Source organism: Phocoena sinus, chromosome 1 (genome assembly GCF_008692025.1).
Source record: "Phocoena sinus isolate mPhoSin1 chromosome 1, mPhoSin1.pri, whole genome shotgun sequence".
Taxonomy (NCBI): Eukaryota; Metazoa; Chordata; class Mammalia; order Artiodactyla; family Phocoenidae; genus Phocoena; species Phocoena sinus.
The window spans coordinates 82,418,712-82,436,087 of record NC_045763.1 but is presented as its reverse complement, the minus strand read 5'-3'; the positions used below and the strand labels follow the sequence as shown (position 1 = coordinate 82,436,087).

General features: G+C 50.4%; 1 protein-coding gene across 4 annotated transcripts; it reads left to right on the top strand.

Annotated features, from left to right (window-relative positions):
• Window positions 1–5,108: 5,108 nt before the first annotated feature.
• On the top strand, window positions 5,109–15,982 carry GFI1 (growth factor independent 1 transcriptional repressor). Of its 4 annotated transcripts, none has more exons than XM_032640025.1 (7): window positions 5,109–5,234; window positions 7,644–7,841; window positions 8,161–8,343; window positions 9,970–10,454; window positions 10,576–10,713; window positions 11,765–11,930; window positions 14,597–15,982. In XM_032640025.1, the coding sequence occupies exons 2-7, from the start codon at window positions 7,727–7,729 to the stop codon at window positions 14,773–14,775; spliced, it is 1,266 nt and encodes a 421-aa protein (XP_032495916.1). In that variant the 5' UTR covers window positions 5,109–5,234; window positions 7,644–7,726; the 3' UTR covers window positions 14,776–15,982. The 4 variants fall into 4 exon arrangements, with proteins under 4 accessions (XP_032495916.1, XP_032495932.1, XP_032495940.1 ...); XM_032640049.1 differs by lacking the exon at window positions 5,109–5,234 and adding an exon at window positions 5,430–5,477; XM_032640032.1 differs by lacking the exon at window positions 5,109–5,234 and adding an exon at window positions 6,758–6,823.
• The last annotated feature ends 1,394 nt before the right edge of the window (window positions 15,983–17,376 follow it).

Here is a 17,376-nt window from a genome sequence, read left to right as displayed (position 1 = left end):
AAAAGGTTCTGAATATTAATACAAAATTGGGTCTTTCTCATGGCATAAGTCTTAAACTAATTTTTTTATCTCCAAGCTTCTCCTTTACCCCATTTCCCAATTTTTTTTTTTTTTTTTTTTTTTTTTTTTAGCGGTATGCGGGCCTCTCACTGTTGTGGCCTCTCCCGTTGTGGAGCACAGGCTCCGGACGCTCAGGCTCAGCAGCCATGGCTCACGGGCCCAGCCGCTCCGCGGCATGTGGGATCTTCCCGGACCGGGGCACGAACCCGTGTCCCCTGCATCGGCAGGCGGACTCTCAACCACTGCGCCACCAGGGAAGCCCCCCCATTTCCCAATTTTTGCATATGTTGGCAAAAAAGCATTACCCACTTTCCATAAATGATGATACCATCAAATTTTATTCTGACTTATAGTGTCATTTGAATTTTATTTTGATAGCTTGCTACTTATAAGAGTGGAAGGGAGACAAATATATTACCTAACATTTCAAACATTTCAATTAAGGCATCACGGAATTATCACTCTGCATTTATATTCCTTGAATTCATATAATTTAGAAAAATATATATCTCTTATTTCTGTCTAACTTGACCCACCAAAACAGCTAATCCAAAGACAAAAATTAAATAGTTTTTTAATAGCAAGAGAACAAAACCATAGCAATATGACAGGGTGTGGACACTGTCTCACAAATACTTCTTGTGCATAAAATAAAAAACAGTTCTATGTCTGGTCTTTTATCAAGGTCTAACTTTTCCATAGTTGATTTTTTTAAATCTTTTAACTGTTTGCTAAGTGATATGAATTTTTTTGGCCTGTGCATTACACAAACATGCTATCCAAAACACTTTTTCTGGCATGTATCAAGAGCCATAAAAAATATTCATTGTTGGATCCAGAAATTCCACACTTAGAAAGATATCCTAAAGAAACAATTTAAAATGTGGGCAAAGCTATAGCCAGAAAACTTATCACTGCATTACTTAAAATAGTAAAAAATGAAAACAAGCTAAATACTAAGACAGGCATGATTAAGTAAATTATAGTAACCTACTTGATAGAATTCTTTTTATAGCAATTGAGAATGATAAAAGACAATATAAAAGCAAGGAACATGATTGTTACAATTTTTATTTAAATAATTTTTACTATAAAATAGTTTTTTGTTCAATTAAAGAAAATCTGAAAAAATAAAGAGAATAGAAAAAAGAAATATTATCCAGTGGAAAAAACAGAATACATACTTGTATCTGTGATATGATTACAATTACTTTTTTTTTTTAAAGAAGCAGAGCAAAAATATTAGAATGTTGTCTTGGGTTTCTTCTTTTCTTTCTTTATCAAACTGTATCTAATATAATTTATAATGAAAAAATATATTTAAAAAATAAAGCACCACCTTCTGATAGACAAAATTTCTTGTCTGGTTTACAGAGGCGCCTCATGCCTAGTCCCATCCTGTGATTTTTTTTTTTTCTTTCTACTGTGTGTATTAAACATTGATTTTACTCTCAGTATCTCTCCCACAGCTACTCCTCAGCCAATAGCTCATGGCATTTGATACACGGGAGGCATTTCTTGTTTTAAAGATGGGTAAACTAAGGTCTGAAACAAGTTAGTTATTCATTTAACTTCCCCCAAATAATTCCATAGAATATCTAGAAATGAAAATAGATCCTTGATTCATTTTTTTCCCTGACCTTTGATTTAAAAAAAAAAATCCAAGTCCCTGCAAATTGCTGTCACAAAGTTCACTTATGCAAAGTTGAACAAATTGAATCAAGACATGGGACAAGGAGGTTAAACCTAGGATACCTTCACTGGGAGCATTCTTCCATTCTTGGTGCCCAGAGGATCCTGTGAAGAGTGGAAATCAAAGGACTGCTCCATGGTCTTGCAAGATTGGTAGGTACTCTGACTTTATAGATGAGAAACTGAGGCTGCGAGAGTTGAGCCAATTTGTTCAAGGTCACAGGGCTAGTAACTGGCAGAACAGAGATAGATACCACAAATGACCATCGACAAAAAGCGTAGACTCTCTCCCCTCCTGATAGCATTGCTGTGAGGATCAAATGATGCAAACATCACAGAAATGTATGCTGGAAATGGAGGCATCACCCCTCCTCAGGATCACCCATTTTTCCTATGCCTCCCACAAATAGAACAGAGATGGTAACTGTAAAGCTTTGTGAAAAAAACAAGAGACTGGTAATATCCTGTTAACAATTTTCTTTTTAAAAATGTCTCAAATCTTTTGTTGTAAGGAAATTCTGATCTATGAGATGCTGCTTGAAATAAATGAGCCACTGGCCAGAGCTTGGAAATGTTTGCCATATGAAGAAGGTCATTTGTTATTTGGCATCTGTAGATACATTATTATTGTTATTTAATAATAATTAGTAAATTACTGACAAAATTAGTAAATTTAACATCCTCTTTTGTGAAAACCAGTATTTATAGATAATTATGCCCCAAGCCTACATTCTGCTTATCATTATATCCAGCTCCAAAGGAATATTTGGGGGGAGGGATTCTTCCTAGATTTAAAAAAGTGTACTTTTCAGTGGGGGGCTTACTCTCCTCACTCTCTGTTTAGTGGTAAATGAGAGGGAGTCTGGAGTAGTGGGAAGTCAGGTTCATTCTATCATCACTTCCAGTCCTGGCTCTGTGCTGCCCCTTGGTAAATTTCTTAACCTTTCTGGGTGCCCCTCTTCTTACCTTTCTCCTCTGTCCCCCCTAAGCGTGAGAATCACTTTCCAACACTATGCACCTGACAGATAACCTGATCTCAATGGCTGAATATTTTTAATGTGTATTTATTTATTTGAATTAGTAATACATCCACATGGCTCATAACATAAAGTATGTAAAGGGGAATTCGGTGCCATTCCCCTCCCACCTGCTCCTTTCTGGGTGTCCCTGTCCCAGTCCCCAGTTTTATTTTGCAAACTCAGAGGCTGTGAAGGGCAAAAAACCAATAAAACAGAAACAAAACCCAAGATGACTAGATTTACTCTGAATGAACGGGATTTATTCTAAGGTGATTATTTGTCCCCTTCAAAGTCTCCCCATGTTTTCTGAGACTTCAAACAGCGACACTAAACTACTAACTAATCACAGCACAAGAAAGTTTGACTTTGAACTTGCTAATGTGCAAAGGAAATGGTTCAGCCATTTCTCTAGAACTTGGCTGATAATAAATTTTCTATGGTCCCATTTATCATGAAAAAAATTTTGGTCTTTTTTTTTTTTGCTGTTGCATAAGATAGAAGGAAAAAAGAAAGATGTGTTTTCTACTGCTTTAAGATTTTTGTACCTTAGGCCAGAACAAAGCACACAAATAAAAACTTTAACAAAATGACCTTAATTTCCCTCGGCTAATTCAATATTTGTAGTCCTTCTGATTAAGACTGCTTACCTCTGCATTTATTTGTAAAGAGTATGTTAAGCAAATGAACAGTGGTGTAAGGAGGACAGTCACACAATTAAGATGCGTGTATGGTCCCGCACCTGGCACATAGTAGGTGTGCAGTCATTGCTGTATAAAACGTCTAAATTATTAAAGCATGCTTGAAGCACGGCAATAGTAGTCAAATATTTTCCACAAACCTTTAGATTTACAATGCAAATTAAAAATCATTTTTAAAAAGCATTCTCTAAGGACTTTTTTTGCATGACAACTTCGGATTAATCTAAAAAATAGCAAGTTATTTTGCAAGAACTGAGGAACACCACTCCCTTCTCCCGGTATCTGACACTGGAAATTTATTGTTCAGGAAGTAGTGATCAAAATCTAACTCAATTCATTTAGGAAAGTAAGGTAATTATAACGATATCCATCCCCCTTAAGGAAAGGGTTTAGGCTTTAAGTACACACCACAGGCCACATTCTATGGATCATGACATACAGTCCAGCGTTGGAGGTCGCTGCATTTGTTTATTTATGGGTGAGGTTTTAATTTTTCCTATTCTACTACAATTAATTAGTGAATTAGTGCCATTCATTCATTTACTCAGTCCACAGACATTTGCTACGAGCCCACCAGGACACAAGGCTGTAGATCCACCCCTACCCTCGTGGAACACACAATCCCAGCGAAGAATGACTTTTTAATAATCAGCAGGGTAGTGCTTTTATGGAGCTTTACCGCTCGCGTCCCGACTAGGTGCCTGGGTTGACCTCAGGCGGTGGCGGAGCCCGCGCCTGGGGTACGGCTCTCCCTGGTTTGCCCCGGCAGGGCGGGGTCAGCCGAGCAGCCGCCGTCGCTGCCCCCGCGCGCTCCCTTCCGCGCGGCCTTTAATTTCGCAGCTCCGACCACCGGAAATTAGCCGCCGGCCGAGCGGACCCGGCCCAGCGCGGGTGAGCGCTACGTGGGGAGGGCGCGCCCGCCAGCCCAGTCGGGCGCCCGCGGGACGCGCCGCCTGCGCCCTCTCGGCCGGGGGCTCGGCGCTCGCCCACCTCTTCCAAATTTAACCATTACCTAAATCCGAAGGGAAATGAGCAAACCTCTGGGATTGGGTGTCAAGGTATTTTCAGCCTTGTTGGGCGTATTTATCCCGAAGTGTTTCCACAACAAGCTATTTCGGGGCCGCGGGGCAGGTTTCGCTCTGCGGACGCCGCGGCCACTCGCCGGGCTCCAGGCCGGCGGCACCGCTGGCGGGTGATTCACGGCGCCGACCCGGGGGCGGCGCAGCCCAAGCAGGCAGCGGGGTTGTGGGGGGTGTCCCGGGCCAGATGGGCGGGGAGGCTTCCTCGGAGCTGGGCGCTCCCACCCCCTGCGCTCCAGTCAATCTGTGTCCTGAATCTGTGACTTCTTCTCGCTGCGGAAGTCTCCCAGGAGCCAAGAATAGTTCATTTTCTTTCGAGTCATTTCTAGTGCCTGGGTGTTTGGGCCCTCCGGGTCTCTCCATCTCCCGCCGTCCCGCAGAGAAAAAACGGGGAGGGCCGCAGGGGAGGGCGGCTAGAAAGGCCAGGCCCCCGTCCGCCTCCTATACCCTTGCGCAAAGGGGGAGCGCGCCCGCCGCCCGACTGGGGCTTGGGGGGCAGGTCTGACAGGGCTAAGCGAGCTACTCTTTAACGCTCAGGAAGTGAAGCTTGTGGTTTTGGGGGCTGAGCTCGGAAGATTAAAAAAGGAGAGAGAGAGAGAGAGAGACAGCGCGACAGCGCGGTCTCTCCCGAAAGCAACTCAGTTTGAAAACTCTCGGAGCGCGATACCCGCGCCCTGACCCCGCAGGTAGGTCCGCTGCGCCTCCCTCCCTAGCAGGGGCGGACGCAGGAACTGGCGGGACACCGGCGCTGCGGGGGCGACCAGAGGGCGCTGCCGGTTCCCACCCGCTGCCGGCCGCAGTTCGGGAACCAAAAGAGCTCTATCCTCTCGGTCCCCGCGCGACCCGCACGGAGGGGCTGGGGATCTGGCTCAGGGGGCGCACGCCAGGCGGTTTGGTGGTTCTGCAGAGGAGCGGGATCCACCGGGAAGGTAACATCTGGTGGGGAGGCGGCGGCATTTAGGCTCAGGAGGCTGCCCGCTCTGCGCCTCCAGCTCCCGCCTTCCCAGGCCCTGACCGTGAAGAGAGGCCCGGCTGGCCCGCGTGCGCCGAGGAGGCCGCCCCGCCCCCGGGCGCCAGCTGCTGCGAGAGGTCGCCTTCCCACGCGATCAGCCCTTGGTCCTACCACCCCTCTACCCATTCCACCCTCCCAGGAACGGACAGAGCCAGCCAGGATGAAAAGGAGGCGCAGGGCTGTGGACTGAGTCGGGAGGTCGCTTCCGTGCCAGACAGTCCAGACTCAGCGGTGGCGGGGACAGCTCACCACCACCCCCTGCATTCCCGCCCCTGTCCCGCTCCGCGCCAACGCAGACCCAAACCGCAGCAGGGCCCTCGGGACATTTTCGCCCCATTTTCCTTTTCCTCCGAGTTTTCATGGTTGTTTAAGAAATTGGTTTTGGATTTGTGGTGTCTTAAGTATACAGCCGACGGAGCAGCTCACGCCGGGGCGCAGGGAAAACTGAATCGGCAGTGCTTCGCCCTACGGCAGCCGAGCACCTCGAGGCCTCCTGAAGCCCCGACCCTTAGGGGCCGGCCCGGGTACGGGCGGGCAACACCCTCAATCCTAGGGGCCTTCTGGCGTTTAGGACACGGGAAACGTCACTTGAGACTCAGCTATATGTCCCAGCTGTCTTTTCTCTCAAGCCTGTCCATTCCTCCTCCGGGGAAGGGGACACAGTGGGACGTGGAGAGAGAACTCGTGTTGATTCCGGAGTGCCAACCGGCAGACTTAGACTCTGTCCTGCATCTTGCTCTGGGAGCCGCACGGTACCTAGTCTGGCAGAATAAGTCGCGCGAAGCTCAAAGATGAGGGGTCCTTCCCGGACCCGGGATCCCCAGGGCCCTTGTTTCTGAAATAACCAAGACAACCGAGAGCTGCGGTGCACGAAGAGCCTGCAGCTCGCACTTGAACCCGTCCCCCATCGCCTTCACCCTGACAGAAAGGCAGATTCGTTTTCCCCAAACCTTCTAGCCCGCCAGGTCCCGCCCCCGGAGCGAGCCCCAGGAAAGGCCGTAGGCGCTGCCCCGCCTCCCCTCCGGGCTCAGGTTTCGACCCCGGGATTAGGTGAACTGATTGGGGGGTTAATGAGAGCGGCGTAGCGGGCAGCTAGCTCCCTCCCAGACCCGCGCCGCGATCCCGACTCTCTAGCTGCTGCCAGAGCAGCTTGCGCTCTCCCGCGTCTTCTAAACGGTTGGTTCTCTGCGGACTCCAGCACACCGCGCGTTTCACAGCCGTAGCGCGCGAACCCGGCTCGACTTCCCCAGGGCAAGGCTTTTGGTGAGCAGAACGGAAAGTGCTTTTTCCCGGGACTTTGTTTCCGAGGTTAGGTCTCCATGGTCTGGTGTGTTTTGCGCCGACCCCTGCCTGTTCCCTCCGCACCCGCGTCTCCGGGCCAATTTATTCCCCGCGTGGAGTACAAGTGAGGGGCGATCAAGATCACCGGGAAGCGAGTTCTTCCCGGGGCCTTGATTGGTCCTCTGCCACCTGCTTCCCTACCTTCCTGCTTTCTTTCTCCGGCCTTTGCTTCCCCCAGTCCTTCTGATGCAGTTCCCCCGATCCTGCCCCTCAATCAGCCGGAGGCATCTCTCCCCTGGCCCCCTTTCACTACAGTCTGTAGCCGGCTCTTGGAGGGCTTGGTTCTTTGCCTCAACCCGGTCCGCGACCTTCGACACATTCCGCTCTCCCCCGCCCTAAATTGGTCCGCGCGTCTACGCCTTGCTCCCCAGCCCAAGAGCGGATCCAGACAGGCAGTGTGTGGTCGAGTTGGGGTAACTGGCCCGTTGGGGACTTGGAATCTCGGAGAGTTTGATTACCAAAACGAGTTTTGCTAGGGAAGGGGAGGGGCCGAGGGGCGTGGGCAGGGCAGAAGGAAGAGGCCTGAGTCTGAGCCCGGGGACGGGTTTTACCGCTGAGCGGCGGCGGCTGGCTTGCGCCACCTGTCCGAGTGCCACCTGGTGAGCGCGGCGCAGCGGGGCCAAGCCCCTCCTCCCGCGGGCCTTCCTCCCTCCTCCCTGGCCCGAACTCTGTCTACTCCGCTGCCCAGTCCCGGGTCTCGGAGCGTGCTGACCCGCGTTTCCACCCTGTTCTCCTATCGCAGGTCTCCGCCTGTCTGGGGCTTACGGTGGGCTGACGGAGGCTCCAGGGACCCTTGGAGCAGAGTGGGGAGCGCGCCCGACCACCATGCCGCGTTCGTTCCTGGTTAAGAGCAAAAAGGCTCACAGTTACCACCAGCCGCGCTCCCCGGGACCCGACTATTCCCTCCGCCTGGAGAATGTACTGGCGCCAGGCGGAGCAGGTGCGGGGCGTGCGCGGGCCGGGCGGGGCCGCTCCCGGGGCCATAGACTCTGTGTCCGCCACACCATCCCCCAGAAACCGGGAAGGGCGGTCCCGAAGCCCCTTTGCTGCCTTTTTTGTTACCTACCTTTCAGGTTCCTTCCGGGCTTGTCGCCTAGGTGCCAAGGCCTCTCTGCTCCCGCCCTTGGATCCGGGAGGGTTCCGGCCGGGTCTGGGGAGAGCTGAGGGAGCCCAGGTGCCACGGTCTGGGGGGCACCGCTTCAGAGCCATCGGGCCCATCCAGACCCAACCTGAGCCCCTATCCTGCCTCCTCTCCGCAGACAGCACCTCGAGCACAGGCGGGGCGAAGGCGGAGCCCCGGGGCCGTTTGTCCCCCGAGTCTCAGCTGACCGAAGCCCCCGACAGAGCCTCCACGTCCCCCGGCAGCTGTGAAGGCAGCGTCTGCGATCGGAGCTCGGAGTTTGAGGACTTCTGGAGGCCTCCGTCGCCTTCTGTGTCTCCAGGTAGGGACCCGTTGGGAGCTCTGGGGCCCGGGCGGCAGAGACCCAGCGGTGAGGAATGAACCGGAGCGGCTTTGGGCACAGAAATGCCAAGTGGATGGCGGAGAGTCTTTCCGAGAGGAGGGAGCTTGTTCTTGGGCCCCGCGGGGAGGCATCGGCTTTTCTGGGACAGGGACAGCCTGCTCGCGGGGTCGGCTGCTTGGATCCCAGGCAGTGCTGGGATCCCAGAATCCAGACCCCCGAGTCTCAAACGGAGACCTGGGCAGTCTGAGAGAAAAGTGTCGTTGCCTTTAAAAATTAAGCTCGCTGCCGCGGCGTTGGGCCTGGCAGAGCTGGGCGTCAAGCGGGAGGGACCGGTCCGGGACGAAACTCTCGGCCACCCGCTAGGTCTTCGCAGGCTCGGATTGGGGGCCTATTTCATTTTTCGTTCTACCAGGTTGGCCCGGCTTTGGGGACCAGCCCGTTGGTTTCATTTCCAGCCAGCAATCGAGCTTCGCGCAAACCGACTACACGTTGGGTGGGAGCGAGTCTCGGGTTCCGGCGGTGGGGAATGGAGAGAGCAGAACAGCGGGATTCTGCCAAGGGCCGGTTATTTCCAGATTTAACTTACTAGTTTTAAAAGATACCCCCAACCCCGTCCCAAACTCAGTGCGTCGACTTGGCTAAAGAGAGTGCGTCTGGGAGCCGGCGACCCGAGGGTCCTTCTTGGCTGTGCAGGACACCGCCGCGCAAGGACTGGGCACCGCCGGAATCTCCGACGGAAACTCGAAATGCAGCTTCTCATTGAAGCGGCTAGCCTGGATTGGAGTCTGCGGTGTGTGTGAACAGATCTGTAAATCCGTATGCATTTAGGGAAAAGTATATATTGGTATTTGGTTTTAGCAAAATTCGCATGGGTCGGGGTGCAGAAAGCCGCGAATTCGGAAAGCTGTTTGTCTGGCAGGTGGTGACTAAACCTTACATTGTAAATCATTCCTCTAAGAAATTCGTGGGAATTTTTTTTTCCCTCTGTCAAATTATGACAGGACTGGGAATAGTGAGTATTTAGCAAGCCCGAGCCCCCTTCCCACTGGCCCTGCATTGGGTATTTAATAACTTTGAGAAATGTTAACGCCTTCCCGGTTTTTGATTTTTGTTTTTTCCCAGACAGATATGTCTCGGATAGGCCGGGCCGCATTTTATTGGTCCACACTGCCTCCCTCCTTCCCGACTCCGGGAAAGAAAAAGGACGGAGTAGGAACACGTAGGGGCCGGGAGAGCGCCGGAGCTGGGCCCTCTGCCCACAGGCTCCGTCCAGGGCCGGAACGGCCGCCGCTTTCTCCTCCCGCGCAGCTCCGCTCTGCTCGGAGCATTTTTGAAGCGTGGCGCGTCTTTCTCTATGGGGCCGCCAGATGTGTTGGTCCAGCCAGAAAAGTTTCTGTGTGCTGCCTTGTCGCCTCCAGTGTCCTCGAGGCCCCAGGGACCCGGCCGGCGTTTGAACCTGGGGGCTTCCCTGGCACGCAGCGAGAGGCCTGGCGCACCGAGTGCTGCACAAGGGCTGGGTGCCTGGCACTTCGCAGACACACCGACTGGCCGACACCGCCGGGTCTCAGGCCTGACCTAACCGAACGCCCTCTTGTTCCTCCACAGCCTCAGAGAAGTCGGTGTGCCCCTCGCTGGACGAAGTTCAGCCCTTCCCCCTGCCCTTCAACAAGCCGTACTCGTGGAGCGGTCTGGCGGGTTCCGACCTGCGGCACCTGGTGCAGAGCTACAGGCCGTGCGCGGCCCTGGAGCGCGGCGCCGGCCTGGGCCTCTTCTGCGAGCGCGCCCCGGAGCCAGGCCACCCCGCGGCGCTGTACGGCCGGGACCGGGCTGCTGGCGGCGCAGGGGCCGGGGCACCCGGGGGAGGCAGCGCAGGAGGCGGAGCTGCCGGCGGCGCGGGCCTGGGGCTCTACCGCGACTTTGGGCCCGCGGCGGCAGGACTGTACGAGAGGCCGGCGACCGGCGGACTGTACCCGGAGAGCGGCCACGGGCTGCACGGCGACAAGGGCACCGGCGTCAAGGTGGAGTCGGAGCTGCTGTGCACCCGCCTGCTAATGGGCGGCGGCGCCTACAAGTGCATCAAGTGCAGCAAGGTGAGGCTCCCTCGCGCCTGGCTTTAGCGGTCCCGCGCCCCCGCCCCCGGCCCGCGCCCAGCCAGCGTCCGCGCCCCTCGGCCCCTCTCAGCGGCCCTCTCCCCGGCCCCACCCGCCTCAGGTGTTCTCCACACCGCACGGGCTCGAGGTGCACGTGCGCAGGTCCCACAGCGGCACGAGACCCTTTGCGTGCGAGATATGCGGCAAGACCTTCGGGCACGCGGTGAGCCTGGAGCAGCACAAAGCCGTGCACTCGCAGGTAAGCGCGGGACGCACGGCCGCGCGCCGCCCTGCTCAGGTTTTCGCGTTCCGGCATCTTCTGCTTCTTTGTGCAGCACCGACCGCTCTCCGCCTGGCACCTTTCTCCTTGGACTTGCCCCGACTGCCCCCAGTCTCCTCTGCCACGTCCCCTTGCTCAGACGTAGGCGTGCAGGGAAAGGTGCGTGGTTGCCGGCTCAGGGCTCGAGGCAGCCCTGGAGCTTGGTATCACATCATTGTGAGACTCCAGAATGTGATCCCCATCATTACTTTGGGTTTGAGAAGGGCTTGTATGCACTCTTGCAGCGGATATGTCAGATTTATTAGCGCTGTTTCTTGGCCTCTTTCTTTTCACCAAATGGCCGTCACTTAATCTGCATTGACCCCTCCTGACTGAAGAAGAGGAATCTCAGCTCATTTAGAGCATCCAGTATTTGTCCCTCTGTTCTTTCAGTTATTCACTTATAAATACTTGTTGCTCAACTTCCAGGTGCTAGGTACATGAGAATCCAGTAACACACCGGGTCCCTGACAGGATACCCTCACAGAGATTACAGTTTAGCTGAGAGATAGAGGCTACGTAGATAAGCAAATAAGTTCACAAGTAACTATGACAGAAGAATGCTTACTTACAGAGACCTATTTACTAAAAAGAGTATTCTCCCGTCTCCTTCAACATCCACACTGGCTGGGGGGAGGGGGGAGGAGCCTCTCAAGTGACTGAGGTCTAAGCCTTCTGTTGAGGAGGGTGGAGAAGTGTTTGTAAATTGGTGTCAAAAAAGCAGGGTGGGGATACGTTTTGGCCAAGGGGTGTGGAAGTTTGTGGCTGAAAAGTGTTTGGGTTGAAAAAGTGTTAAAGGGGTAGAAGATATGGGTGGGAAGGGTGGAGGTTGGAAATAAATGGGAGGAGAGAGGATAATGGGGCAGGCTATGGGGAAGGGGAGTCTGAAGGAAGGGAGAGCCCTAGCTTTGGGGATTTTAGTGTCAGGTTGGTGGTGAGGAGAATGGCAGCCTAGACCATTGCAATAGTAATCACCTCTTTCTCTCTGCAGGAACGGAGCTTTGACTGTAAGATCTGTGGCAAGAGCTTCAAGAGGTCATCTACACTGTCCACACACCTGCTCATCCACTCAGACACCCGGCCCTACCCCTGTCAGTACTGTGGCAAGAGGTTCCACCAGAAATCAGACATGAAGAAACACACCTTCATCCACACTGGTGAGCTGAAGGCCCTTGGCTTGTGGGAAACACCTGTTGAGGGGTGGAAAGGGGGGCTGGAGGTCATTGTTTTTCTCCCTGAGGCCAACATAATTCACCTTCTTTGTGATCTTCTTGCCCCAGAATGAGTGGTGGAAAGGGCCTTCCAGATGGAGTTAATCACTGCATGTGTGTTAAAAAAAAACAAAACAAGAGGCACAGATTCTCTTAGGTTCATTTACATATGTGGTTCTCCCCAGAGAGGCTTTGATTGGGGGTTATATCTGAAGAACCACTCAGCAGGTCAGCTGCAAGTTTTCTATCCTTGCAAAGAATATTTTCCTCTAGTTTAGCAGCCGCTCCAACTGCTGCCTGCTCTAGGTGAAATATGAAGCTCCAGGGTCCTCTCAGAGTGTTGCTCTAAATGTTTACCTAGAGATTGAGACTTTCTCTAGGGCTACCACCCAGCCTTTTGGGGGAGGGTCTTATGTGTGACCTCTTGGCTACATTTTTAGGAGTCTGACAGCTTATTCTGACAGAGCAAGGGAAAAAATGGTAACTATTACTAGGCTTTTTCTGCTAAGCGCTTTTAAAATGCATTATCTCATTTTATGCTCACAACAACTCAGGGAGGTAGAGACTACTCCTTATCCCCATTTTAGAGATGAGGAAAGTGAGGCACCCACCCAGGGTCATATTGCTAGCAAGTGGCAAAGCCAGGACTTGAATTCAGGTCTGTCTGCTCTCAAATGTCTATCCTGTTGACCAGTGTTTATTATATTCTATTTTCAAAACCAAGGGGATTGGTGGATACAGAAAGCTTCTATTCACTTATTGCCCTTTTCAAAATATCAGCCAGTTTGTCATAACAATGATAAGCCTTTACCCATTATGATGCTTTATAATGTACAAAGTGCTTTCAAATCTATCTCTTCATTTGATTCTTACTGCTGTCCCATATAGTAGAAGGAGCTGCTCTTACCATCCTGAAACTCAGAGAGATGGAATGATTTACCAAAGGTCAGACTGAGAGTAAATCATAGGGCTGTGGAATGCTCTGGCTTCCAATCCTGAACTCTTTCTCTAATATTTTGATTGTGTGTAGGTGGCAGGTTTAATGCCAGGAGCACTCTCTTTAATAGTCAACAAGACATTTACACAAGATCCAGAATTTTATTTTATTTTAGAAGATGAATACTGACTTAAAACAAATTGCACTGTGTTCCAAACAATCACCGTTGATGTTTACAAATATGCTTGGGCAGTGTAGATGCCCCCATCAGAAAACCTAGAAAAATATCCTACTTTAATCATGCTCTCTTGCCTGAAATTTCCATGCAACTCGCTCCTTTTGAGTAAAGGTATTCAAGACGCTCACCAAAATGCAACTAGGATCTTGACTGAATGAAACATTAAGCCCTTATCAAACATTTACATTATAGCTAGAATTCGTTTCTCAGATTTATTTGACCCTAAGGGATAGGATAAGTTTTGATGATTGGTTCCTTATCAAGGAAACCTGAAGCACAAAGATAGAAAGGGGTACAGCAAGAGGAACAGAGGGTTCCTCAAAAACAGACTTAATCTATTTTGCATTTTTTCCAAGGCCAAACCCTGACTATAATGCCATGCTGAGGCTATTTGGAAAATCATGCTACTTTCCCAAATGTTAAACAGCATATGAATTGGGGGGAAAACAAACCCTTTTCTGTTACTTATTTAAAGGTACTTTATTTTATTTATTTATTTTTGGCTGCGTTGGGTCTTCGTTGCTGTGGATGGGCTTTCTCTAGTTGCAGCGAGCGGAGGCTGCTCTTTGTAGCGGTGTGTGGGCTTCTCATTGCGGTGGCTTCTCTTGTTGCGGAGCACGGGCTCTAGGCACCCGGGCTTCAGGCGTTGTGGCTCGCGGGCTCTGGAGCGCAGGCTCAGTAGTTGTGGCGCACCGGCTTAGTTGCTCTGCGGCATGTGGGATCTTCCCGGACCAGGACTTGAACCCGTGTCCCCTGCATTGGCAGGTGGATTCTTAACCACTGCGCCACCAGGGAAGCCTGTCTGCTATTTATTAATCTATGGTGAAGAGTTGCTGGTATATAAAGAATCCTGTGATTAACCTCGTAAAAAAGAGAGTAAAATCAAGATAGAAAAGGATCAGCTGCCTTAAGAAATACTTTGTGACTCAGATGTGGATTTTTTTAAAAATAAGACTTCTAGAAATGCCCATGCTTTCAAATACATCCTGTTGTCCTCCAAGAGCAAGAAAGAAGACAGGCTCACTGGTCCATACAAACCAACACCCACTTGGAAACTCAGATTTGAAAACTTCCTCTCAATTAGAGCAGAGTCACGTGGTTTGAAAGACAGCACCCCGGCCCCTTGCGCTGAACATCTGCTGTGGGAGCTCTCTACTTCTAAAGCCAAGGGAGTCCTCCCAGGGCGGATTCAGCTGTGTGTTTGGGGAGGGCACGTGGCCTTTGTTGTTTCCGTTTAGCAGGAAACGGTTTGGGGCCTCTGGCTGGGAACCCCCACCCGGAGAGTCTCCCTTTCACCTGGTGCACCCCTGGCTTCCCGGGACTTGCACTGCCACACACGGCACCCTCCAAGCTGCCAAGAGCTTGCGGGTCACAGTGAGTCCCCTCTAGCTCTATCATAGACTCATGCTTCCTCCCCTCCCCCTTCCATCTCTGTAGGTGAGAAGCCCCACAAGTGCCAGGTGTGTGGCAAGGCATTCAGCCAGAGCTCCAACCTCATCACCCACAGCCGCAAGCACACAGGCTTCAAGCCCTTCGGCTGCGACCTGTGTGGAAAGGGCTTCCAGAGGAAGGTGGACCTCAGGCGGCACCGGGAGACGCAGCATGGGCTCAAGTGAGCGCCTTGGCTGGCTGCAGGCGCAGTTACGCAGGCAACACTACGGAGGGCAGCCTTCCCACTTGCCGCCAGCCACTTCCGCAGATCCCACCAGGGTGATCCCCCTTCCCTTTTCTCCCTGGAGCCGCCGGAGGGGATAAGTTACCTTTTGAAATTTCAGCCTGGAGTGGGAACCAAATGACTGCCTGGGTATGGGACTCACCCAATAGGCTCCTCTACATCTGAAGACTCCAAGTGGAGAGGCAATCAGATAAAATACCGGGCCTCACAGTCCTTCCTATTCCCAGCCCTGTTCCACAGATAGGAAGGTCCTTCAGGTTTCTTCCCTCCTCCTCTTGACCTACCCCAGATACTTGTGTGGAATAGGAGGAATCATCATTTACAAGGTAAACATATCAATGTTTTTATCTGGAATGAAGAATGAGTGTTATTTTATTGTTTTCCTTCTGAGTTTTTTGACCCCTTTTTTGTTGGGTGCTGCCTATAAAGGTTGGAGGAATCGTTTCTTCCACTTGGAGACTGGTTCAGAAACTGATTTGGGAAAGGAATTTCATACTTTTGAAATTACAAGATACACTGTGGCTCCTGCCCCAAGAAGGAGCAGAAGAAAAGTCGGCTTGGTGAGAAGAGATTAGATGTCCTCCCTCCAGGAGGCCTGTGAAGGCTTCTTCAGAAGAGGTGGAAGCACAGAGCAATGCCTTTGGACAAGATTGTCATCCATTCATTCAGCAAATGTCTATTGACCACCAGTTACCATGGTTTCAGGCCCTATGCTAGGTACTGGGGAGCCAGGGAGTAAAGTCTCTGTCTGCCTCTGCCCCGCAACTCCAAGTAGCTGGGTCTATTCTCCCTCCCCACACAAAGGAATTCTGAGAAGGTAAAACAGAATCTTGAAACTTCTCTTCTGACTGTTTGGATTTTATCAAACGTAAATGAAAAATAGCTGAACAGATACTTCAAAGATTTTTGTGTATATTCAGTTTTTTTATTGTTAAGCTGATATTTTTAAGATGTCTAAGCTAGCAGGCACGTGAAGGCTCTGTCTTCAACTCTTTGAACCCTCCATGCGTACCACAGAGGAAAAAAAAAGTGGTGTTTTTACTATGATGAAGTTTGTAAATGTTTTTAGATCTTCTGGAGTGCATTATGTTTGTTAATACATATTTATTAGAGTGGTGTTTTAAGTTAATAAAGTATTAAGACTCTTACATATTGCTTTTCATTTAGGCAGGGAATTTGGGAAAGAACTTTGTTTTGGTCTCTAGGGGCAGTTGGCACTGAAGGAAACTGGAGCAGAGTATAAAAGTAAAGCAGACAAGCCAACATCCAGAAGAGAGTAAAATCCAATTGCTCTGGTTTTCATGAGCTTTTTTCTTTTCTTCTGTGCCTGAGCGCCTTCTTTCTTAGCAGAAAAACTAGGGATACAAAAGTAAGTTCCTACCTTGCCGAGTCTCTGATGTCCTACATGTATATGGGCTTTTTATTCTGAGAGGTTCAGGTTTTTTGTTTTTGTTTTTAAACAGGCCAGAAGGCTCCCAGATGAATAAAGGCGTTACGAGCCTTAGGTCTAGAGACTGAGTCTTAGTCACGACTCTGTCACCAACATACCATGTGACTTGGGCAAATCCTTTGACCTTCCCGATACTGGTTTCCTTTACCATAAAATGAAGATATGGTTCTATCATCACAATCCAAACCTGACTACTTTGATTCTCTGGAGACAGAGGGGAAAGAAAATATCTGAGACTGATTAGCTGCCTCACCTAAGGCAAGTTATAAATCTGAAGACTGATGAGGGGCAGTAAAATTGGCATCTGGGTTATTTCTGGCTCTATCCCACCTTTGGGAATAAATCAGTCCTTTAAATGAATGAAACCAGAATAAGGTCCTGGCACAAATCCCAACTACCTGTACTCTTTCTAATACCCAGCCAAGGTATTGCACAGCCCATGGTGACCATCAGCAGCTTGTCCATTTCTGTTCAAATCAATTTCACCCATATTGATTGAGTGCCGAGTCTGTGCCTGGCACTGTTCTAGGTGCTAGGGATACAGCAGTGAACACAGTGTCCTGTGGAGCTTTATATATTTGGTCACTGCTGAATCTTCAGCTCCCAGAACAATGCCTGGCACACAGTAGGAGATCAATAAATATTTGCTGAGGTGGTAAGTGAATAAGCAGAGAAAATAAACTCCTGCTTCATCCTGGCTGGCTCTGCTCTCTCCAGCACAGAGGGAAGAGAAATTGCTTGAGGGCCAAGGAAGCAAATAGAACACATAGGACTCTCCCTGGCTTTGAGCATGCTTTTCTCCGGTCTCTCCAAATCTCGGTGTTTGGCTATCCTCACTTGGTTTTCAACACCATGTCTTTACATGTCAGTTTACTCTCATTCAAAATTGAAATTTGTTCACTCTATAAGGCAGTTTAAGATAATTTTCCAGAACTGTTGGGTGAACAGTTGCAGCATCCAGGAAGCTCTTTCTAGTGTCCTGGGAAACAAAGTTCCCAGTGAATAAAGATCACAAAACGACCTTCTCACAGGATTCACTGTGCACATTGGTTGATTATTTCCAACTTGGTTTGAAAAGTAAAGAAGTTACAT